Source organism: Taudactylus pleione, unplaced genomic scaffold (genome assembly GCF_031769625.1).
Source record: "Taudactylus pleione unplaced genomic scaffold, aTauple2 ptg000201l, whole genome shotgun sequence".
NCBI lineage: Eukaryota > Metazoa > Chordata > Amphibia > Anura > Myobatrachidae > Taudactylus > Taudactylus pleione.
The window spans coordinates 28,158,545-28,184,184 of NW_028284603.1; the positions used below are offsets into that span (position 1 = coordinate 28,158,545).

Consider the following 25,640-nt stretch of genomic DNA (forward strand, 5'->3'; position numbering starts at 1 on the left):
GATAGACAGGTATACTAGAGGTGTGTGGTAATGATAGACAGGTATACTAGATGTGTGTAGTAATGATAGACATGTGTACTGGAGGTGTGTAGTAATGATAGACAGGTGTACTAGAGGTGTGTGTAGTACAGGTTGAGTCTCCCATATCCAAAATGCTTGGGACCAGGGTTATGTTGGATATCGGAATATTCCGTATTTTGGAATAATTGCATATCATAATGAAATATCTTGGGAATGGGACCCCAATATACACACAGAATGCATTTATGTATTATATACACCTTATACACACAGCCTGCAGTTCATTTTATACAATATTTTCAATAATTTTGTGGCTCAAGCAAAGTTTGTGTACATACATGAAATACATTTATGTTTCATATACACCCTATACACACAGAATGAAGGTAATTTTATACCATATTTTTATTAATTTGTGCCTTAGACAACGTTTGTGTACATTGAACCATCAAAAATTAAAGGTTTTATTATCTCAGTCATGCCAAAATTATTCCGTATTTCGGAATATTCCGTATTTCGGAATATTTGTATATGGGAGACTCAACCTGTAATGATAGACACGTGTACTAGAGGTGTGTGTAGTAATAATAGACAGGTATACTAGAGGTGTGTGGTAATGATAGACAGGTGTACTAGAGGTGTGTGTAGTAATGATAGACACGTGTACTAGAGATGTGTAGTAATGGTAGACAGGTATACTAGAGGTGTGTGGTAATGATAGACAGGTATACTAGAGGTGTGTTGTAATGATAGACAGGTATACTAGATGTGTGTGGTAATAATAGAAGACAGGTATACTAGATGAGTGTGGTAATGATAGACAGGTACAGGGTTTTTCACTCGCTATTGGCTCCAAATGTATTCTTATAACTTTTAAAGTAATTGATGTAATTTAATAAAATGTGACACAGACATACCTTGTGTTGACAGTGTTCGCTATTAGCATACAGGCTAGCTGTACACGCATGTGCAAAGTGTTCACCACCCGAGTCAGCAGCACTGTCCAAAATTCAAATAGGGGAACCACACCACCTGCCAGTGAGGATGACAGTGAGGATATAACCAGTGAGGATGCTAGTGAGGATGGAAATGAGGATATAACTAGTGAGGATGACAGTGAGGATATAACCAGTGAGGATGACAGTGAGGATATAACCAGTGAGGATGCTAGTGAGGATGGCAATGAGGATATAACTAGTGAGGATGACAGTGAGGATATAACCAGTGAGGATGACAGTGAGGATATAACCAGTGAGGATGTCAGTTTGTGTGGTTCTCCTATTTCAATTTTGGACTGTGCTGCAGCCCCACCTTTGGAGCCGCCACTGCTACTCAGTAGGTACTCCTGCTGCTGACAGTGGTGTCACATTGAGGTATCCGCATTTATCGACTCAGTTTTCCCGTACGTCTGGACAATAAATACGCGTTGTTCAGCTGTGTAGCGGTTCATATCGGCATGTAACACACAGACATGAGGTGGGGCTGTGTCAATTACTTTCAAAGTTACAAGAAAATCTTTGGGGCCAATAGTGATTGAAACACCCTGTATAATAGAGGTGTGTGGTAATGATAGACAGGTATACTAGATGTGTGTGGTAATGATAGACAGGTATACTAGATGTGTGTGGTAATGGTTTTCCGGTATAATACATGAGTGTGGTAATGATAAACAGGTATATTAGATGTGTGTGGTAATGATAGACAGGTATACTAGATGTGTGTGGTAATGGTTTTTCGGTATAATACATGAGTGTGGTAATGATAAACAGGTATATTAGATGTGTGTGGTAATCAGTGTTCTGCACACGCTTAATTTCTTGGGTAGTAAACTTTCCCTGCTGCCTGGCACTGTGACGTGGCCGAAAGTTGTGCTGCAATGACGTTTCCAGACCCTCCAACATGACCCGTTCCATTAGGTACAATATGCTCTGTTCCTGGACTTCCTACTTAATTTATGTTTGCAGACTCCTGTGGTGAAACACCCTTCTTATCAATTAACTAGATCAACACAGGTGAATCATAAAGTAAGTGGGAAGTCCAGGAGCAGAGCATTTTGTACCTGATGGAAGGGGTCATTTTGGAGGATAGGTGTTTCATATAGAAACTTCAGCAAAGTGTGACTTCTTTGCCGCAGCACTGTGTTGGATGGTGTCAGATTGGAAGGCAGAGCATACAGTTGCCGACGGGATTCATCACCAGTGAACTGAGAGAGTGGACTGCCTGTGTCCACTCTCTGGGGCCAGTTTATTGACAAGTTTTATTACCTGTTTGAAAAATGACAGAGCTGATTGGCTGGAGCACCATTTATCATACGCAACAGGTTTTATCATTCATTGTGAATGATAAAACTCATTGATAAATGAGGTGTTTCAGCTGCTGCGTGTTTGTTAATGTGCATTCTGTGTAGCCAGCAAGTGGGGGAGTACCTGGGCTTGCTACCAATCCAGCCAGCAAGTGGGGCAGTATCCGAGCAGTACTGCCATCAGTGTTCAGCCAGAAAGAGGGGCTGTCTATCTGTGCCCAGTTAGCAAATGGGCACTATCTGGTCAGCGCTATCATTTGAAGAGCAGTTGATGTCTGTTGTGTACTGTCAATTTGCTCAATGTGCTCCATTGCTGTGTACCTGTGGTACCTCTGTCTGGCATTCCGCTAGATCACAGGTTCTCATACTTGGCCTCAGGACCCCAAACGGTGCATGTTTTCCTGGTCTCCTCACAGAATCACAAGTTAAATAATTATCTCCAGCTGTGGATCTTTTAAAATGTGTCAGTGAGTAACGAATACACCTGTGCACCTGCTGGGTGACCTGGAACATATGGCCTTTGTGGGGTCCTGAGGACCGAGGTTGAGAACCACTGCTCTAAATAATTCTATTCCCTGTCTTGGTACATTTTCTAAATAGTAATATCTTCATGTCATCATACGGATACACTAGCGAATGCACTGATGTGCTTGACTCCCAAGGTTTGGTTTCTCAGTTACAGGGATTACAATTAGGAGCCGTATTCAATTTGAGCCGAGCCGCGATACTTTTTCGCGTCCCGGACTTTTCGCCTACTTCGCCTGTTTTGTAGGCGTAAAAGTATCACTCGTGTGCCCGCTTTACCCCTTATTCAAGTTGAAAGTAGGCGAAAACGGGACCCGGCGAAACTTGAACAGGCGGAAAGTATTGTCAGATTTGGGGAAATCAGCCTGACACCCCCCAAAAGATGCTCTGACAAGGGGGTTCACTATGGTACCCTCGATTTGGCTTGCTGAAGGTATTTGGTGTTTTTAAACGGGCTCAATATCTGCTAAATAGCGTTTTTCTATACGTGGTGCAGAATAGTATTCAGGAGTATTTTTTCCAGAAAATAACTTATCCCAGCAAATTTGGGGTACTTGAAAATGGGGGTCAGCATATGTAAAAGTTGCTAAAGTGAAGTTGAAAAAATCGTGAAAAATCCACCTGCCTCAAGCACCTGCAATCAAATAAACACTTGGGTCATACTTGGGGACCCCCCCGAGTCAAGTCCGCTAGTTTTTTACTTTGTCCCCTAAAATATTTCTTTTTTGCCCCCTTCTTCAAAGTGATTTTTTGGGGTGCTCTTAAGTGTTTTTTTTTTATTTTTTTACACAGTTTACCTTTGGGGGACTGTCTGAAGGCTGCACAGGGGGTTCCCGCAACGTTGCACCCCAAAACCCCAATTCTCTTCCGCCTGCTATTCATAGGCGGAAAGTCTTTCAAATTGAATACAGGGTAAAAGCAAAACAGTCGAAAATGACGTCATCGGCGAAAAAGTATCGCGGATCCAGACTTTTCGCCTCAAATTGAATACGGGCCTCGGTTGGCAATTTAAAAAGGTTTTATATATGTGTGTGCCAGTAGATTATCACAAAGGAGGTGCATGTCCTCTCTTTTTCTCTGTGCTGTTTATGTTTAGTGCTATAAGCCTTTAAAGCAAGGTTAACTGTAGAAGTTGCTCCTCCCCATAGCAAAATGTAAAAGTTAAAAATCCCCATATGTGTATGCATATATACAGTGGTTGGTCCGCACACCCTAATTTCTAAATACATTTAAAGGTGCTACACTGCTGTGACTGAAAATACAATACACTTTTTACTCTAAGACAATCTATATAATAATCCTCTATGGTCGTCATGCGCAGTGAAAGTTGGGGCACATGATAGAGTGATGGGACAGACCCTAGCCAGAGAGGAAGAGAACCTGCCAGGAAGGGGTGAGTATGTACCCACCGGAAAGATGGGGTGGAATGGATCTGTGGAGCTGGGGGGTAGAGCAGGGACAGATAGGGGGGTGGGACAGGGTGGAGCAGCGGGCATACTGAGGTGACCCAGCATATGCCACATACGAGGGTGGTTCAATAAGTAAGGTAACAAGAATGTTCTCTATTTCATTCTAATATACCACCAGGCCTGAGCAGGTAGACCACTGGTTCCCCTCATGGCCATTAGACTGCTCCTCATATCAGTCATACTTTCCCAATATTAGTTGTAAGATGGCCAGGCTGGCAGAAACACCAACCCTCCAACATGACTCGTTCCATTAGGTACAAAACACTTTGCTCCTGGACTTCCCACCTAATGTATGATTGCAGTCACCTGTGTTGAACTAGGTAATTGATGAGACAGGTGTTTCAGCACAGGTGTCTGCAATCAAAGAGGGAAGTCCCGCGGCAGAGCATTTTGGACCTCATTCAGAGGCGGTCGGAGGATGCAAGCGGTCGCTCAAAAACTGGGCGGCCGCTTGCATCCTGACCGCCCACCTCTGTTTCGGTCGTTAGGCTGTGGGTTTACACCCACAACTCTAACGACCGCTCGGGTGATGGTCGGGATGGTCAGAGACCATCGCGACCATCGGGGCTTACGACGAGACCCTAGGGTAGGGTCTCACTTGTCATAAGCCCCGGAGAGCTTCTGGCTCTGTCAGAGCCGGAAGCTCTCCACTGACATCACTAGTGATGTCAGTGGGGCCTCCCCCAAACGGTAGGCGTTCCCATGGGAACGCCTCCGTTTGGCTGCCACCCCCCCGGCCCGCCTTCCAAACGGGGCGAGCTGTCAAACAACATCGACAGCTCGCCCCCTTTGGAAAGAGACCCGCTACGACCAGCGCTGTTGGTCGTAGCAGGTCTCACGCATGCGCACGAGGGAGCCGGCTCCCTCGTGCGCATGCGCACTGGCCAAACATCGAGGCGGCCGTGCGGTCGCAGACCGTACGGCCGCCTCTGAATAAGGTCCTTTGTGCCTAATGGAATGGATCATGTTGGAGGGTCTGAAGACATGGTCAAGCTTTGAGGTGCGTAGTGCGATCAGATTCCTGACTATAAAGGGCACACCAGCAGCAGCACTTGCTGAGGTGTACGGTGATAACATCATGTCACAGAGGCAGGTTTGGGTTTGGTGCACTGCCTATGATAACAGCAGGATAAACGTTCAAGAAGAGCAGCGATTCGGCCGGCCAAGCACGTCCACCACAGATGACAATTTGTGCTGCATTGCAGGACTGATTCAGGAGGACAGACACAGGGCCTGATTCAGAGCCGGACGCTATTTGCGCTCGCTCGTTCAGAAAAAGGGGCCGGCTATTTAAATTGAGTGCTCGCTCTTTGCGGTCTGTTGACGCCTCTATGTCTGTGCGAGCGAACGAAACATGCGCTCGCTATTTTGTAAAGACGCCCCCTGGCCGTTCGCGTCATCTCTGCTATTTATTAGATTAATCGAGTACATCGAAAGGCGTCTGAACTGCTCGCAGTGCTTGTGGTTGGATTTTCCTACCGCAATCATGCGAACAGTTCAGGCTAAGAGACAACCAAGTGACATGGTCGATGACACTGCTTTGTTAATTATGCACTCCCTTAAAACGCCCGTTTTGACCGTTTGGCACGCCTGCGTTCGGATCTCCACTCCCCGTTTTCAAGCACCTTCCCCTGTTACAACCCACAAACGCTTCATTCTGTCACTCAAATTAGCAGGCACTCGCTATTTTGCGAACGCACGATTTCCGACCGCACTGACAGGTTGGCGCATGCGCATTAGGACCCATACGCATGCGCAGATGTGCGAACATCGCTCGGAGCGAACGAGCGGCCGCTTACGAGCGGCTCTGAATCAGGCCCACAGTCCAGTTAGTGATATTGCTGATGAACTGAACATCTCATTGGGTACTGTGCACATCATCGTTCACGGGCAACTGGGGTACAGAAAAAAGTGTTCATGCTGGGTGACACTGATTTCTTCTATGCTGAGATAGATGCCTCGTTGTACTGTTCGAATAAATGGTTAGACAAGTTTGGGGACTGTATGGATAAATAACCTGTAAAGGCCATACTATTGATTATACGTATAAGTACAAGTTAAATACATTTACGCAATGAAAGATCTTGTTACCTTATTTATTGAACCACCCCTGTGTATATACAAGGGCTGATTGAACAGTAATGATACTGATTTTTTATTCAGTATCAGATGACTCCACAGGATCTGAACATTTTTATCTTTCAAAGTAGTGTCTTTTACATTCAATAAATTTTTTGCAGCGTTTCAACAACGATTCAAAGACGTGCAGGAGACTGTTTTGTGACATCACTTTTAGGGCCATATTCAATTAGCCCCGTACACAGTTCGGGCGCTAATTGATCCCCGCAAACGGTGAAAAACGGGGATTTTTCACCGATTATCCACGATTTTCGCCAATATTTTTTTTCTCCCTATCCTATTATTTTGGGCAAAATAATAGGATAGTTCATCCGTTAATACATAGGATCCGCGATAAGCTGTAGGATCATAAGGTGCGCATCAAAGAATAGCAGAAGCATGACTTTACATGCCAAAGGAATCATAAGGAATTTTTTGGGCAGAGGCAAATTTGCATGTTTCCATACACTGTTATTTGGATTCCAGATCCTAATGACGAATCTGCGATTCATCACACGTCACAATCGATCCCCCTATAATAATACTTTCCCCTCCCTCATCCCATAGTAACACATATGACATGCTCTTCCCTCACCTGTGTAGTACAGCATTCCCCTCCCATACCTGCTTAGTAACACATTCCCTTCCCACACCTCTATAGTAACACATTCCCCTCCCTCATCCATCCGTGTATTAACACATCACCTCTATAGTAACACATTTCTTCCCTCACTATTGAAATAGGGGATCCACACTAACTACCAGTGATGTTTGCCAGCACTTGGGATGACAGTTGGTGTTTGAATTCTGCACTTTGCTATAGCCATGATGAGTCAGTCAGGCAGGACATTGCACAGGGAGAGGAAAACTTTTAGCCCTTTTCACCACCTTAGGAGTCGAATTTTTCAAAAATTCTCTTCTTAGCGGGTACCTAGGTCATGGAAGGAATATACTCCCCGATTTTCATGTTTCTAGGTTCAGGAGTTTGGGCTGGGCATTGAAGAGTCAGTTAGTGAGTCAGTCAGTCAGGACATTTGATTTTATATATAAATATACTAGCAAATTTACCTGGTTTCACCCGGGTAAACCTTAGATATTTACTGTTTCCATTTCCATGTAACCACTCCAATAACACATTAATCCTTCACCACTATAGTAATGCATTACTGCTATAGTAAGACGTTACTTTCCCTCACCTGTGTACTAACACATTCCACTCCCTCACCTCTGTAGTAATACCTTTCCCTCCTTCGCCCGTGTTGTAAAACATTCGACATTCCCCTCCCTCACCTGTAGTAACACATTATCCTCACTTACACCTGAAGTAACACATTCCCCTCCCTCACCTCTGGAGTAACACATTCCCCTCCCTCACCTTTGTCATAACACATTCCACTCGCTCACTTCTGTAGTAACACATTCTACTCCCTCACCTCTGTAGTAACACATTCCACTCCCTCACCTCTGTAGTAACACATTATCCTCGCTCACTTCTGTAGTAACACATTCTACTCCCTCACCTCTGTAGTAACACATTCCACTCGCTCACCTCTCTAGTAACACATTATCCTCGCTCACGTCTGTAGTAACACATTTCCCTCCCTCACCCATGTTGTAACATATTCCCTTCCTTCACCCCATAGTAACACATTTGATATTCCTCTCCCTCTACTGTGTAGTAACACATTTTCCTCTCTCACGTCTGTAGTAACACAGGGGTTTAGGTATCAATCAGTGTAAAGCGTGGAGAAGTTGACCAGTAAAGAAGTTGCCCATAGCAGCTCCTAACAATTATTTTGTACTTGGTAAATGCTACTTCAAAGCTGATTGGTTGCTATGGGCAACTTCTCTACCTGTCCACTTCTCCACACTTTTCACTGTTTGATACATAAACCCAACATTTCCTTCTCTCACTTTTCAAATAGTGGAATCACACCAACTGCCAGTGATGTTTGGCAGCACTTGGGATGACAGTTGGTGTTTGAATATGAACTGTGCCGCAGCCATGATGAGTCAGTCAAGCAGGACATTGCACAGGGAGAGGAAAAATGTAGCCCTTTTCAACTTCTTAGGAGTTGAATTTAGAAAAATCCCTTCTAGTGGGTACATACGTCATGGAAGGAATATACTACCCAATTTTCATGTGTCTAGGTCCAGGGGTTTGGGCTGGGCATTGATCAGTCAGTTAGTCAGTGAGTCAGGACATCTGTTTTATATATATATAATACACTAATATGGCGGTTTCGACAAGAACACATCCATGCACTTGCAGTTCTACGAAAAACAACAAATGTTTTTATCTGGACGACAATGCCACTTGTCATGTTTCCAGGGGGACATTGGACTGATGTACAGAAAATTCGGTAACTCGGATGGACTGGCCAGCTCAGAGTCCAGATCCATAGTTGATGCTGACTTATTTTAACCTAGATGCAGTGGTCGAAGTGAGAATCTTGAAGTGGGGGTATGGGGACCCAGGTTATGTGCGCGCCTTTGGGTCACGCAAAAAAATGGGTGTGGCCATGCATCATAGGATGTGGCTATGTGTCAAGAGGGGTGTGGCCTCCCAAAACGAGGGCGTTATGCGTTCATCTCTCAAATAGGGGGTAGCAAGGCACACAGGGAGTTAAGGAGGCACTCAGGGGGTTGGGGAGGCACACAGGGGAGGTGGGGTACACACTATAACTGAAATGTTATATTACTCACCGGTTGCTGAAGTTTTTCTATCGCAGATCTGAGGAGGAGGCTGGCTGTGGAATCCATCCAGAGGAGTAAAGCGTGGAAGTGCAGTGGCACCAACAGCTGTACTAAGGAGGCCACCTTACAATCCCCCTCACCGCGGAGGAGCTTTCAGGCTGTGACTCCTGTCTGACCAGGCTGTCACAGAAACCAGCGGGGGATGGGCACACATAGGCGGCCAGGAGGGCGGGCAGCGGCGGAGGTACAAACAATGCCGGACTCTGCACATGCAGCATGTAATGGATGCTGCTGCAGAGACCTTCCGGCGGGGGCAGGCACCTGGCAACGCGGGTGGCGATACACTCGGCACAATGTTGTACCTCTTCATCAGGAGGACGGCTCCCGGTATCTAGTGCACGCAAGCTGCGAGCGGGCACCAAGCAAATATGGGTAGGTGGGCGAGCTTGAGAAGACCAACAATGCGCCACATGCCAAAATGCTGGGCCTAGCCATTCCTCCAGATTCTTCCAGCGGGGGACGGACGTCTCACGCACATGCAGGTGGATGGGCGGGCAGTGGCTCCATGACTGACAGCCCAGCATTTCACTGAGCCAGTCGCACAAATACACACTGCGGCTGGCTTAGGGGGCTGTCCTAGCGGGCGGAGACCCGCGCAGCCCTCTGATGTGTTAATTGGTAAAAAAAAAATCTTAATTGCTTGAAGTGGCGGTATGCCATACCGGCGCATGCCGGCACACCGAGCACTGCCTAGATGTAAGTTTCTATGTGTGCTGCTATTAAATGTAAATACTTTTTACTCACTATGGTGCGCACCCTGTTTTCTTTGACTAGAAATTCTCTGAGTGACTCCTGAGGAGGAGGAATGCTTTCAAGGGAGCTGCAAGTAGTGAATGAGATATTATTGCTGATAAAGGACTCACTTCCACTAATCTAAAAATGCTGGACTAACATTGCCCATGGCGATATACATTTTTTCTTTGTCGATGTATACGAGTATACTGTGTGTGTGTGTGTATATATATATATATATATGTATATATATTCTCTATTCCATTCACTGGCTGCCTGTAAGATGGCAAATTGTTTTCAAGATTGGCTTACTGACTTTCAAAGCCCTACATGACCAGGGCCCAAGGTACTTGAAGCAGCTTCTGGTCCCTTACTGTCCCACTCGATTACTGCGATCCGCTGACGAAGGACTATTAGCAGTACCTAGAATCTCCCGGAATTCATCTGGGGGTCGAGCTCACAGCTTTGTGGCTCCGACTCTATGGAACTCGCTTTTCCGCACAATTCGAGAGGCAGTCTAGAATCTTTAAAAAATGGACTCAAGACTCATCTATTCACCCAAGCATTTCACTAATGTCCCTTGTTAAGCTTGCTTTGTATTTTGTGCTGTAAAGGCAAATGTAAAGCACTTTGAGTCCTTTAGGAGATATTATTATTATTATTATTATTATTATTATTATTATTATTATTATTATATAGGCAATAGGGGACAGATCTCTAACCATAATGGCAGCTCAATGGGCTGCTATGGTTACAGTTACTCCAAGTATTATCTCAACAAAAAAGTCAGCTTTTAAAAAAAAAAAGATTTAATTTTCTATATTACTTTATTAAAGCATAGGTTGGCAAGGATTGAGAAGTTTGAAATGGGGGGATGGATGGGGGTATTTTGTACCAGCATGGGCAGCATATGATTGGCTGTGATCTGGAGAAAGCGCCATGTGATTGGTGGCCATATGTTACATGCCATTCCCATTGGCCTGGGATAACTTGGAGTGGTTATCGTTACTTTTTGTCACTGAGTAGGGCCCCTTGTACAAAGGTCTCTGGTCAATCATGCCTCCATACAGATTAGTGTGCACCATGTTATATACATTTCACATAAAACCAGCTCTTTACCCGACAAAATAGTTTAGGATTACTCAAAAATCAAAAACACTTCAGTCCATTCAGGCGTGGATGTGTTATCTTCTACTTCAAGTTTTGGATTCAATGTTTAGCAATTTTGTTCACTTCACTTTACTCATAAACATCTCTTAATGAAATGCTTATACAAACAAGCTCTGCCACCCGTGTGTGGGCTACACACAGACCTTCCCAGCAGCAAAGCCTCCTTGGAATATATTCTCAAATGTTGGCAATTATGCACATGACATCATGGTAGTTCACAGAACAGATGGAATAGACCCACCACTCACCTACCCCACCCATCTCTCATTACGTGTATGGCATGCCCACATTCTGTGGAAAATAAACATACATTGAATTCATAGGCATTTCTATTCAGTATTTTCCCTATACAAATGAAAACAGATTATTTTTTTCTATTCTAATTGATTGATTGATTCCAGAAACCTCTTTATTTGTTTGATTCTTTGAATTGCAATAAGATTTTTTTAAGTCTACCTTTTGCACAGTGGAGACAGCCATTTTGTGTTACAGTCCAACATTCATGTTGCAGCCAATTTACACAAAATGGCTGTTTCTTGTCAGAATGTACACTTTGATTCATCCTTGCAGACTGTCCTGGAATGTCCATGAGCCTCCTTAAATAGTGAGTGGTCTCCCAGCAAACTAGGCCAGACAGCGGAGCAGTAGGCGGAACCCAGCATAATGACATGATTTATATCATCACGCTCCGTCCCACTGTGTTGTGATAAGGCCTGCGCACAATCATGATGGGCATAGGCGTAATGACGCAACTCATTGTTAAGTCCCTCTCACTCCCACTTCATGTAGCTGCCCTCTTTGTCTCCTGGATTGGCGCTGTGAAAAAGTCTGCAAATATGTTTTGGTTTGTGCGAATTCCAGGGTCTTTTGGCTTGCGTTTACAATTACTCACGATAGAGGTTTTTGTGTGTATAGATTGAGACAATAAAAAGTTAAAACTATTACTTCTGCGTGTGACTGTAGTATGGCTGCATAGCAATGAGCCTCTCATCTCTACTAATATTGCCGTTCGTTGATGAACTCCAGACTACCATTTTGGGAATGTTACAAGAAAGAGAAAAAAAGAAGAAGGAATTGGAGAGTGAAATTACCAAGGACATTTTTCTTTTTATTTCCTCAGCGCTGGTGTGGCCGGAAATGTTTTAGTTCTCTGCCCTGGTCCCACCAGTACATACGTGATGAAGAATTTTCCATGCCGTTCTATGGCACCTTATGTGTCATCTTTGGCAAATTTCCATCTTCATAGAGTCCTTTCAGTCCAAGTTATTCTTGATATTTTCCAGAAGTCTTTGTGCTTGCTTCTCTGGCAATACAATGACTTTTTATAGTATTTTTGTTATAGTCTAACTGCAGTTTTATTCTTCTGGCAGAGTTCACATTTGTGCAGATATAGTATGTATGCGTGTTACAAGAACATATCGGAAAAGGCTTCTTACTGAAGATATTTGTTTTCAATCTTTATTAGCGCGCCTTTCAGCGTTTGTCAGAAATGATCATTTGAGGAAAATTCATAAGGTTTTTCATAAAGTACATTATAGATTTTTTAAACATGTTTTTATTGTAGTATGTACATATCATATCAACATATCATGAAATAGTCAATAGACAATCGAAATGAGTAACAATCAAAGGAGCATATACATCAAATTATAGAGACAAGCATTGCATATCATACACACAAACATGGACAATAGTCCAACAAAAAAAAATAGTAATTATGAAAGACAGACAGGGAAGCTATGACAGAAAGTGCAAGTAACTGTCAACATACAGGTATAACAAACAATTATACAACACAAATCCATGAGGCATGGCGGGGCCAGGAAGAATCCCCTAAAGAAAAGGGGGAAAAGAATCTGAGAAACATAGATCATGTGAGAAAGTAGTCAAGTCTCCATCACAATAAGGGGATCATTCATATAGGTACGGGTTTCATACCAAGTAGTAGCATGGAAACAACTTCTAATGCGTTGCAACGGGATGTAGTCTGGAAGCCGACTGTCAGCTTTCAGACTCTCTAATCCCGGCGTGGTACTAATGACAGGCGTCGAAAACTCGACGCCTGTCATTAACCATACGCTGGAAGACCAACGCCCGGCATACCGAACGAAGGTAAGCCGGGCGCGGACAGCCGCGGGGGGGAGGGTTAGGTTTAGGGCTCCCGAGTGCAGGTTAGGGTTAGGCACCCCGCCGGGAGGGTTAGGTTTAGGCTAGGGGAAGGGGGGGTTAGGGTTCGGCACCCCCGGGGGAAGGTTAGGGTTAGGCATACACCCGGGGGACTTAGGTTTAGGCAGCGGGGAAGGGGGGGTTAGGTTTAGGCACTTAGAGGGGGGATTAGGGTTAGGCACTTGTGGGGGAGGTTAGGGTTAGGCACCCCTAAGGGAGGGTTAGGGGGTAGAATTAGGTTAGCGATAGTTACCTTAGGGACGATCAGGATCTTTTCCCTTGCCAGGCTGCCGGTGTCAGGATTTGAACCGCCAGCCGCTCGTATCAGAGCCCATCTCTCTCTGGATGTAATCTGTGATACATTAGGGTGGTAATGATACATACAGAAGTGTCCTTATACATCTTTGCTGCATTTGCGCTAAAAAGTCCATCTCGGTGCACTAGCGTCTGGCATCTTTTTTTGTGCGATGTAACTAGGTCGCACCAGCAGACTGTGCTGAATAATTTGATATGAGACTCTTGTATATCTATGTGCGACTGAGGGCCGCCTGATTCAGACCCGGACGCTATTTGCGGATGGTCGTTCAAAAAAAGGGGCCGGCTATTTAAATTGTGCCCCCTTTCATTGCGGTTTGTTGACGCCTCTATGTCTGAGCGAGCGAACAAAAAATGCGCTCGCTATTTTGTAAAGACGCCCCTTTGCCGTTCGCATCACACGTCATCTCCGGTATTTATTTGATTAATCGGGTACATCGAAAGGCATCTGAACTGCTCGCAGTGCTTGTGGTAGGTTTTTCCTACCGCAATCACTGCGAGCAGTTCAGGCTAAAAGACAACCAAGTGACGTGATCGATGACGCTGCTTTACTAATTATGCACTCCCATTAAACGCCCTTTTGACCGTTTGGCACGCCTGCGTTCGGATCTCCACACCCCCGTTTTCAAGCACCTTCCCCTGTTACCACCCACAAACGGTACATTCTGTCAATCAAATTAGCAGTCCCTCGCTGTTTTGCGAGCGCTCGATTTCCGACCGCAATGACTGGTTTGCGCATGCGCATTACGACCCATACGCATGCGCAGTTGTGCGAACATCGCTCAGAGCGAACGAGCGGCCGCTTACAAGCGGCTCTGAATCAGGCCCTGAGTCTCTGAATCTGTATACGAAGTGCTATAATGTAGCGGCTGCAGCTTTTTTAATTCCAAGTTCCGTTGTTCTTCATATACAGATTCAGATGCACCCAGATATACAGGTGTCGCATATCAAATGAATCAGCGCAGTATGCTAGTGTGTCCTAGTCGCATTGCATTGGACCTGGTGGCTCACTCACGCCTGGCAATTCTCACTGCGTGTCATATTGAGAATAGATGTATGAGGACACATCTGTATGCCCCTAAGGGACTCTTCATATGTACATAAGGGCCTGTTTCAGAGTTGCACGTATGTCCACCCTGTGGATAGATCTCACAATTTGTAGTAACTGCACATGCGTCGGATCCCTCAGAGGCAACTTTGAGCAACTACGACCAGTTCTGAGTTGTACGTGTCTCAGCCGCATCCACTGGCGGATTTATGGGTGCAGCTTGGAGGGCGTTCACATGTAGCAATAGTGTGCTGTGGGCATATAGACAGAATTGCATCAGAGATGAGCATACGCAGAGATCCAGCTGATTACAGGCAGATTTCTTGCTCCAGGCACAGGGCTTGGCACAAATGCACTTTAATATTGATAACGGCTATCTTCACAAGTGAATGGATGGGAGAAATGTGCGGCTGCATAGATGCAGGAAACTGTGATATTCTCATTTGTGCCCAATTATGCAATGCTTCCACAAATAAAGGCCAAATAGCATGTGTCTCTGAATCAGGACCCAAAAGCAGTTAGGCTAAAACTATGTATTAAGGCCCCCATACATCAGAGATTGATTGCAGCAATCGTGCAATTTGCAATCAATTGTGTATAAAAATCTTTCCCTTTTTCAATCGATTGCAGATTGGTGATTTGCCACAATCGATTGAAAAAGGGAAAGATTTCTAAGCACAATCGATTGCAAATTGCACGATTGCTGCAATCAATCTGTGATGTTTGGGGGCCTTTAGATACATGCATGAAATGTGTGTGTGTGAATGAGTTACCGTGTATATTTGAAGCTGTATGCCGATTTAATACAATTCAGACAGGCAAGTCCACAAATGCTGCCTTTACAGGGATGCTTATGACAAACTCTGCGTTATAATAATGAATAATTAGAGATGCGCATAGAAAAGTAAAGTGGGAATGTTTACCCGCCATAACATATGCGCATGTTATATCACACACACATTAAACATTTTCTGCACGTGTGAAACGGCTCTCAAATCACAGAACATACGTAATTTACCCATCATCTTTTTGATTGTGAGACTCCTTCTTACATGTACTTGTATTACACAGATAAAGGCTCCTACTACTTGAGATGACAGCTCTGTATTGCACAAAAGATGAATTGCATCATTCGTTACCTGAAGTGGTCTTTCTGCTCAATATTCATATTGTACAGTAAATTAACATTTTAATACACTGTAAAATGTTTCCCAATCTCTTTGCATTTTGCTGTGAACTTAATGGCGATGACACTTAATTCCTCTACTATTTCCTGCAAAAGAGGGAGATACATGTAGTTTAAAATATCCAAGAGATAAATCTTTGCATCATGCTTAATGTGGCACTTATTATAATAGATTTAATGCTATAGACACATTTTTCTTACATTTATTCTCCTGCAAGTATTGCCATAAAGGATTTTACTATATAACTCCTGCTATATAAATGCAGAATTATTTTTTTATTTACGGATTTGGCATCCACAGATGAAGTAATGGAATAAAAAAAAAGATCAGGATGAGTTGTAAGTTCTAATATAAATGTACATGTATTACATATAATAGTATCAGAAGTAATATATCAGTTATAGACATACAGATGTGTCCTTATACAACTTTGTTGCTGTTGCGCTAAAAAGCGAGCCTGGTCTCGTGAGACTCTGCTAGCAACGGTCGTCTTCTTTGCGTCTTTTTTCCGCGAAAATGTGTCAATGTGATGTGACTAGGACGCACCAGCAGACTGTTCTCATTAATCTTATATGTTACACATGTATATCTGTTAGAGATGAGCGGTTCGGATTCTGTTGAATCCGTACCGCTCCGAACTTTGGGGATCAGAGTCCACCCGAACGCTGTTCGGGTGTTCCCTGCCTGACTCGGATCCCCGTTCGAGGCCGAGCCGCAGCTTCCTGATGTCGGATTCTCGCGAGAGGGGATTCAGGTAAGTTCTTTATTTTTTTTATGTGTGTGTGTGTAAGGGGGCATTACTGGGGGGCATACTACTACTGGGGGCCTGCTAAGGGGGGCATACTACTACTTGGGGCCTGCTAATGGGGGCAGTACTACTACTGGGGGCCTGCTAAGGGGGGGCACTACTAAGGGGGGGCATACTACTACTGGGGGCCTGCTAAGGGGGGGCACTACTACTACTACTACTGGAGGCCTGCTAAGGGGGGGCACTACTACTACTGGAGGCCTGCTAAGGGGGGGCATACTACTACTGGGGGCCTGCTAATGGGGGGCATACTACTGGGGGCATGTTAATGGGGGCACTACTACTGGGGGCATGTTAATAGGAGCACTACTACTGGGGGCACTGCTACTGAGGGGCATACTACTTAGGGCATGCTAATGGGGGCACTACTACTGGGGGCCTGCTAATGGGGGCACTACTACTGGGGGCCTGCTAATGGGGGCACTGCTACTGGGGGCCTGCTAATGGGGGGCATACTACTGGGGTGCATATTACTACTGGGGGGACTGAATAGGGGGCCCTACTACTAAGGGGACTGCATAGGGGGCACCACTACTGGGGCCATAGTCTAAGGGACACCACTGCTGGGGGCATTGTATAAGTGGCACTACTACTGTGGGCATTGTATAAGGGGCATTACTACTGTGGGCTTTGTGTATAAGGGTCACTACTGTGGGCATTGTGTTAAAAGGGTCACTACTGTGGGCACTGTGTAAAAGGGGCACTACTGTGGGCATTGTGTAAAGGGGCACTACTGTGTGTCGTAACATAAATAAGACACTACTCTATGGTGTAATGTGAATGAGGGGAACTATGTGATGGAATGTGAATAAGACTGTGACTCCTTGGGCCGTAGCCCACTATGTAAACAAGTACTGTGATTCTGCTGGCCGTACCCCACTGGGTGGGTGCACTACTTTTCATTTCTGCCACTGCTGTGTGGCAATGTGTCATAGATGTGCTTTAAATTGTGGTGTCTGTGCCGCTGCGCCGCTGCTTTGTCGCTTAGTAACAAGGCAGCTCACTGCAACCTTTGGCCAATAATGTTGAAAACAATATTATAAGCTGTGGGATGGTCTAAATTGACTGTAAATTACTGGAAATAATGTTATTGAGGTTAATGATACTCTAAGAAGAAAAAAAGGACCAATTTATGTGATTTTAGCTTTTTTTGTCCATTTTTGTAAAAAAAAAATCCAAATCCAAATCCAGTCATCGCAGTTTGGCAAATCCAAATCCAAAGCCAGACGACGAATTAGAACCCAATCCAAATCCGGCAAAAATGGTCCGGCGCACATCCCTAATATCTGTGTGCACCTGAGTCTCTGAATCTGCATCTAAGTTCCAACAAGTCCACGCCAACTTCCGCTTACAGTCTCAGTCGCACACAGATATACAAGTGTCACATATCAAATGAATCAGCGCAGTCTCCTGATGTGTCCTAGTCGCATCGCATTCCGACTTAGACACATTTTCGGAAAAATTAGACGCCTAACGCCAGCAGAGTTGTATGGAGCCTGGTGGCTCACTTACACCAGGGCATGTCCCGCCACGTGGCGTATTGAAGATATATGTAGGAGGACACATCTGTAATTCACTGTGTAAAATCATGCCCATGTAACACAAATAACGTCTGCAGGGTTCTTGGCGTTGCATAGTTTTTTCACAGCAACACACTTGCTAGAAGATCCTGAGCTGCTTATTTCTGTTTGCCCCTCTTAGTACCTGTGACCTACACACACTAATGCTGGGCATACGCTGTCAGATAATATGTTTGTTAGACCAATAGACATTTTATCTGACAAGCTGAAGCCCATCAGATATATCGTGGCCATACACTGTGAGATATGTCACAAGTAGGGAGGCCAATCCCAGGATCGAGATCAGTAGGATCCGGGGTTTTTGGCCTAAAAATGGGTAGGATTGAATCCCGGGATTGGCCTCCCTCCCTAGTCACTGCTGCCAGGCTCCCGACTCCTCTGGCTGCTGTGTGCACTGGGAGGGTGGGCGGCTGCGCAGTGTGACCTCTGTCACACTGCGCAGCCCTGTGTTGGCACTGCAGGAGGGCCCACCCCTCTACATGGACGGAATGCAGTGTCCCAGTGTAAAGCCCAGCCGCCCGCCACCAGGTAAGTCACCGTGGGGGCTGGGCGGCATGCATTTTTTTTAAACCTAATTTCGGGATTGAAAATACGGCCCGGGATTGGCCTCCCTAGTCACATTGAATGGCCACGATATCTGCATTCCTCCCATGGGGAGGATACATTACCCTGTTCATCTCATGTGAAGTACCAGGGAACTGTTGGGCGGTACACTGCCAGATGCGACCAACCATTATCGGATCTATCGGACATGCTGGACGCTTTTGCGTGACCGACAGACCGATAATCATCGATCGGTAGCGGCAATACACTGCTCAGTTATCGGCTGATTGGGCCAATGATTGGACAATGTATGCCCAGCATATGGCAGGAATTTTATGGGCTTAACCTAGCGATCTGTACTGTTTCTTTATAAAATATATAAATGATTAAAAATTTGCAACACGTTTTCACCTTGTTCTGCATATGATAGTGACCTTTAATGCATTTCACCAGCAGAATTTGGGATTAAGTGTTCCCAAGCACACTACACAGCAGAATACAAATTTACAAACATCAGATTTACAGGCATACTGCACATTAACAAAGGGCCTGATTCAGCAGAGGATGTAGTTTTGGATAATCACGCAGATTCCCAAATTATCGGGAATACATCTGCGCGATCCAAAGCAGGCCCCCCCCCATGCCTCTGCTTAATTGACAGACAGAGGCATTTGCGGTGCGGGGACGGGGACCGCCCCCATTTTCCAGGGGGAATGAGGCCAGGGTGGACGCAGACTTCCTGGCTTCAGCTGGCCGGTGCCGCACAACGGACACGATGGTGATCCCGGGCTGTGTTCTAGGTCACATTGCTGGCATCACAGAAGCTGACAAGAGGCGTCTTTTCACTTCAGACGCCTCCTGCAGTATTTTAATTTTAGCAGGACGGAATTGCAAAGGCGCTTGTGTGCTGCTCTGCAATGCTGTCCACTGCTGAATGAGCCCCAAAGTGCAGAATACAATGCTATGGAGTGACCTGAAGATTGTATTTCCGTAATTTTGCACCTCTGTGAAAACAGCTTGTCCCAATGCAGAACTCCTTTGTACAGATTCTTGTCACGATTTTGTTCATTCTCATGAATTGATATTGTGCATTCCCATGAGTATAGCCCCATCCTACAAAATGGCATGTTGCATGGTATACATGCAGTTGGTGCAGTTCAACATACTTGATGATGGTTGTATGATTGTTGTCTATTATTAAAATAGTAAATCTTGTGCGGTAATACGGGTGTTTTTGTACAGACATGTTGTAAAATGCAAATTGAATGTATATTGTTGAAGTAAGTAGTTTGCATGACACGAACATCTCATCGTCAGTATTTCTGTTTTTATTTTCTCGTTTTAGAATGTATCAATCTTTGAAGAGAGGGCCCATGTACTTTACATGTCCTTGGAGAAATTAAAATTCATTGATGACCCAGAAGTGTTCCTGAGAAGGTCAGTCCTCATCAACAATTTGATGAAGAGAATTCATGGCGAGATTCTACTTCAGAACAACTGGTGTTTCTCAGCCTGTTCTTTGGGAGGAGCTTCTGCCCAGGAATGGTTTGTGCAACAGGATTGCCCTTATAGGAAGCGCCTTAGAATGGCCAAGGATGACAGCAGTCTTCAGACTTGTTGTTTTTACCAGGAATGTGGCAGCCATTATCTAAACATCCCGTTCGCTGTTAATGCAAATGGGGGGAATTCCACAGCGTCATGTGCATCTACCAGCGCTCTGCCTTCACCGGGATGCTCTCACCACACGGATTATAGCACAGGAGAGGCTCCTTTATACAGGAACGGAATCCAGGGGGCTTCATGTGGGGAGTTTGTGGCAAATTCAAGGCCTCAACACAAAGTAAACTTACACGAGGAAGCGGCAGTGGAGGAAAAGAGAGGCCTCCTTGGCCGCGAAGCTTCAAATGGAGGAGGTGCCTTTGAACGCAAAGGCCGCCTCTATGATTTTTTGGCAACTGGTTGCAATGACAAGAGTAGTAACAGTGAACCATGGAAAAAATCTCTCAGGAAAAAAGAGGTTTTTCCAGGTAATAAACTTTGTTGCAGTAAAGGAAATAAGATGTGAGCATTGCGGTTTTTTTTCTTATTTCATGTTATTTTTGATGTTACTAAGAAGCGGGGTCTGTTATGCCGTGGAAAAGGGTTTTTTGTAGCTTTATATGGTGATAATGAAACAATCCCTATGCAGAAGGGATTTACGGTATGAAAAAAAATGTCAGTGTTTTAATTTGTGTACAATTTTTTTTGGCAAAGTATTAGATCACATTATCAGCTACCACTTTTTGGTACTGCCTGTGACTTGGGCTATGAAGGGGTACATCAGACAAGTCACCAAACTTGCCCAGAACTCAGAACTGGATGCTAAATGCGCACACTAGATTTGTCTAGGATTCTTTCATTTGACTATAGCTCTTGTCTCATGGAGGCCACCTCTGGTCATTGCCCACATGGCCGCGAGTATCGCACAAGCCTCACCTCTGTGCATCTAAGACCCAAACTTTTTTTTTTTAAATTTTTACTTTTTAGACCTTTGCAAATGTATTTTCCTCTCCACCTGCATTTACTATGTAGTGATCTTCATTCAATCGTAATATTTGTATTCAAAATAAATATTGAGTTGTAAAATTAGTAATTTTTTTTCCACATTGTAAGCAAGTGACCTGTATAAGCAGAGCGTTGTATAAGGAACAGGTCAGGAATACACCGTCCTTGAGTATAGTAAGTCAGTCAGAGTGGTTGTTACAAAAGCACAATGTTGGATCGGCACTCACTAGTAATTAGACATCTGTGATGTGTTTATGACAGAGGCCCTGATTCAGAAAGGAGACACCAGAGCCATTTTTACCTAACCCTACCCCAGAGTGCCTAAACCTCACCCTAGTGCCTAACCCCTAACCCTCCCCCTAACCCCAGTACTTACAGTACAGTCGGGATTCTGACAGGTGTCGGGATTCTAAGCGCCGGCATCCCGACTGTTGGTATTTTGCCCGGATCCCTACAAGAGGCAACCCTGCACTGATGACATCAGGAGAATTTTTGGTTATTCATCTTGACACATGACACATCTTATACATATGTCCCACAGTCTCTATTTTGTCTGTACTGTACCAAGTTCCTGGCCCATACAAGGGTTGCAAAAACTGTTGGAGAGGTTGGTAAGACCCGAGTGTTGTTTGGGTGGAATGGTGGTGGCTTGTTACAGTATGTTCATATATTTCTTTTAAAACTTGTGGGGGATACGATCTAAATGTTAGAACTTTATTTCACAATTCTCCTACCACCAAGATCGGGAGAACCAACCAATAGAAAGAGATGGGGTTGGAGTGAAGAACTCTTCAATGGCAGGGCTATCCTATTCACTGCAGAATAGGTTACTTTCCCAATATGTGTTTCAGTTGCCATCTATTTAAAGCAGAGTGTCATCCAGAGCTGGGAGAAGATACAGTAACAAAATAAAAGTGCTGACATAAAAAATGTACTTTTAAAGTCAGAGGGAAAAACTAATTAAATAAAATTAGTGCACCTGATACTTCTAAAGCACTACCAGTGTTCATGGGAATGGGGCCTATATATTCACTATACAGCAGTGGTTCCCAAACTGGGTCGTAGCACCCATGGGGACCACGAGGCACTTGCAGGGGTTGGTGGTCGATGATCAAATCAAATTATTTATGGTCAATGTGATAGGCAAAACCAGTGCTGGTGCCTGCCACTCTTAAAACAGAAGCACAACCCTGTCCACTACCACATAACTGACCCTAAGGATGACCGTTTAGCACAAGTTACTTTGTTTAATATTTTATTCTGAATTTCTCAATAAGAAACTTTTTGGCCTAGGGGTGCCATGATAAAAATGCTGATACTATAGGGCGGCGTGATTCAAGAAAGCTTGGGAACCACTGCAATATGCTAATAACATTACTGTGGGTTGGGGCACTACTAGCATCAGTTTACACAAACACACACACACACACACCTTGTTATTGTTATTGCTACTGTACACCAACATTACACCGTGTACAGTGACCTTACACTAGAAGAAGAAGTACTCCTGCAATGGAATGATTAATTGGTAAGTGCTTCTTTTTTATACTTCAATTATCCTTTAGTTACCTGACATGACTAGACCTTGCTTAATGTTATGTACACAGATGAAATATGATCTACACTGCCATATGATCAACCAAACTGAGTAATCATTTATTTATTTATTGTGATTTGTCTAATCAATCATTTTACAACTAATATGTCAAACAGAAATATATTTCACCTGTGCAGGCATATTCAGCCAGGTTGGTTAGCCAAAGTTGGCCCAATTGGTAGTTATGTCAGATCACTGGCCGTAGGTGAAAACAAGGAACACACATTTGTTGATTTTGTAGGAATGACAAGATCTGTACAAAATGCTTTAACTTTCTATTCCATGTTCAGGCCAAAGCTGACAACTTAAGATGATACAAAACACAACTTCACGTTTTAATTGATGCCCCTATTACAAAAATTCCAGTTATGATCTGCAGGAATCTAAATCACCTAGTGTTATTCAATCCCTTTCCCCAGAAGACCTACTGTACACATCGAGTGTGGTATGTTAGGTCGATAGTTCTCATGTCAACATGCATCGGGTCAACATGAAAATGTCAATATGCATCATGTCTACAAGAATGACATGTCGACCTAGCATACATTGTGGCCTCTTACCTGTTCCCAGTAGCAGCGGTTTCTCCAGCATCATCCTCCGGTTCCACAGCTTAGCCTAACCTCCCCCTGTAACCTAGCCTAACCCACCTAATCATCAACATTCTTATTATGACGACATTTCACACGGCAATGTTGACATTATAAAAATGCCAACATTCTGAGGATGTCGACATGGTCCTGTCGCCATATCGACCCTTGTTGACATTCTAGTGTTGACATTGTGGTGTCAACATGGTCACTGTCGACCATGTGACTGCATCCCCTACACATCAAATTAATAACACCAATCCAGACCACAGTAAAATAAGACAGATGCACTTCATCCATATATCCAGTACACTGAGACTGATCATTAAAGCAGGATCTAGTTTAACTTAGCCTTAGTCCTTAGTAGACCTACCGTACATTTGATCTGGACTAACCTAAGCCCAATCCCCAGTACTATAGACATGACTCAGTTTCACTATATCTTAGTTGTTAGAATAATATTATTCCAATCTAGGTGACAAATTGGTACTGTAAATTAAATTAAAGTTGGACATAACATCCAGTTCAATAGACATGAGCCAGTGGCACTAAATCCCAGTCTCCATCAGGCCTACCATACATATTACTCAACTTGACTCTCCCCAAATTCTAGTTGTACCAACAGTAGACACAAGCCACTTTCAATTAACATGCCCTTGTCCCCTGTAGCAGACATACGCCCAGTGTACATCATCCAAGTCCCATATAGCAAGCAATCCTCAACTTCACTTTCCATCAAAATCCATGTAGACCATCAGTAGACACAAGCCACGTTCAGTTCAGTCCCCTGACACATAAGAAATATTATATTGGGCATAACATCCTACAGGTACATCTCTTACATCTCTGCGACTTGTTTTTATTTTTCATATAAATCTTTTCCAAAAGAATTCCAAAAAAATTCCCCCCCAAAAAAACGTAGTTACCATAAATTGTTCCAAGCAAATACATTAACTAAAAAGTGTTTCTACTAACGTAGCTATCACACGTTATACCGTGAAATACGGTCTCAAAGTGACAGCAGAGTATTATACATCTATTAGGTAAACAGGGTGGATCATTTTTTCTTTTCTTTCCCACTCTCCTTTTATCTCAATTCCCTGTATATAATGCACACTTGTTCTTGCGGGTTTGTGAGTTCTAGAAAAAAAAGGAGAAAAAGAATAAAAGGGAACAGGAACAACATAATGATGCCTAATAAACATTCTCTCTCAAGGTCTCTATGGCAACTGGCTGTTGCCAGAGATATTTTATATAACAAGGATCTCAAGACAAGGGGAGCACTTTCCGTCTCAAAAAAATGACAATTTAATTTTATTTTAACTCCTTCGCTATAAAGGGGTATGTATTTTTATTTATGGCATCCTCAAACTACAAAAATGGGTTTTATACAAAAACATGCTTTTTATGTCGTATCTTTTTGCTTGGATGTGGTGGGACAATAGCACACTGTAAATAGGAAGTAAGGCAGTTTATTTTACAGTGGCAAACTATCTGAATATAACAAACAACATAGAAGTAGGAAAATACATAACACTTTGGGTTTCTTCAAGGAAAGTCGAAACCAAAACTGACAAATGACAGACCGCAATAAACTGCTAGCACACCTAGCATTGTGACTTCTGACTTTGTGAAATCTAAAACAAGACCCTGCCTGGTCACATTATAAAAGCTTGTATGTGGTGAACATAGGAGTTTGTACCAAAGTATGATTTATATATATTTCCAATTTAGTTTATCATGACAAAATTGGAAAATATGTATTTCAAGCCCACCTCCCCTCCCCCCCCCAATCTCATTTGCCCTGTAGAGGCTTTAGACGCGCAACAAGTCTGCCAATCTGACAATCAAATCGAATTCATCACTGCAGTCCCCTCCCACCTCCAATGTATCAGATCCAAGCAGCATGCTGACGAGTGACAGACTATTGCTTATTTTGCAGTTAGCATACCGAACACACTTCTTGTCTTTCCCTCTCTTGCCCTGGAGCGGAAGGGGATTTTTTTGGACAGGCTTATATTTTCGCCTCATGAAGTTCCTAAATGGATGAAAAGCGTAGGGTGGCTTTTGCATTTGGTTTACTCTGTTACACTGTCTGAAACTGTAGGGGGTCCACTCCTGTAGGGGATTGAGGACATACTCTGTTATACTGTCATAAACTGTAGGGGTCC

At 43.9% G+C, this 25,640-nt stretch overlaps 1 protein-coding gene across 3 annotated transcripts in view; it reads left to right on the top strand.

The window, feature by feature from the left end:
* SERTAD4 (SERTA domain containing 4) overlaps nucleotides 1-21,366 on the top strand; it is a 66,925-nt gene extending 45,559 nt beyond the window's left edge. For all 3 annotated transcript variants that reach the window (XM_088477536.1, XM_088477538.1, XM_088477537.1), the window contains exon 4: nucleotides 20,087-21,366. In XM_088477536.1, coding sequence (XP_088333662.1) covers nucleotides 20,087-20,806 — 720 coding nt within the window. In that variant the 3' untranslated portion in view covers nucleotides 20,807-21,366. The remainder of the gene's footprint in view (nucleotides 1-20,086) is intronic.
* Nucleotides 21,367-25,640: the final 4,274 nt, after the last annotated feature.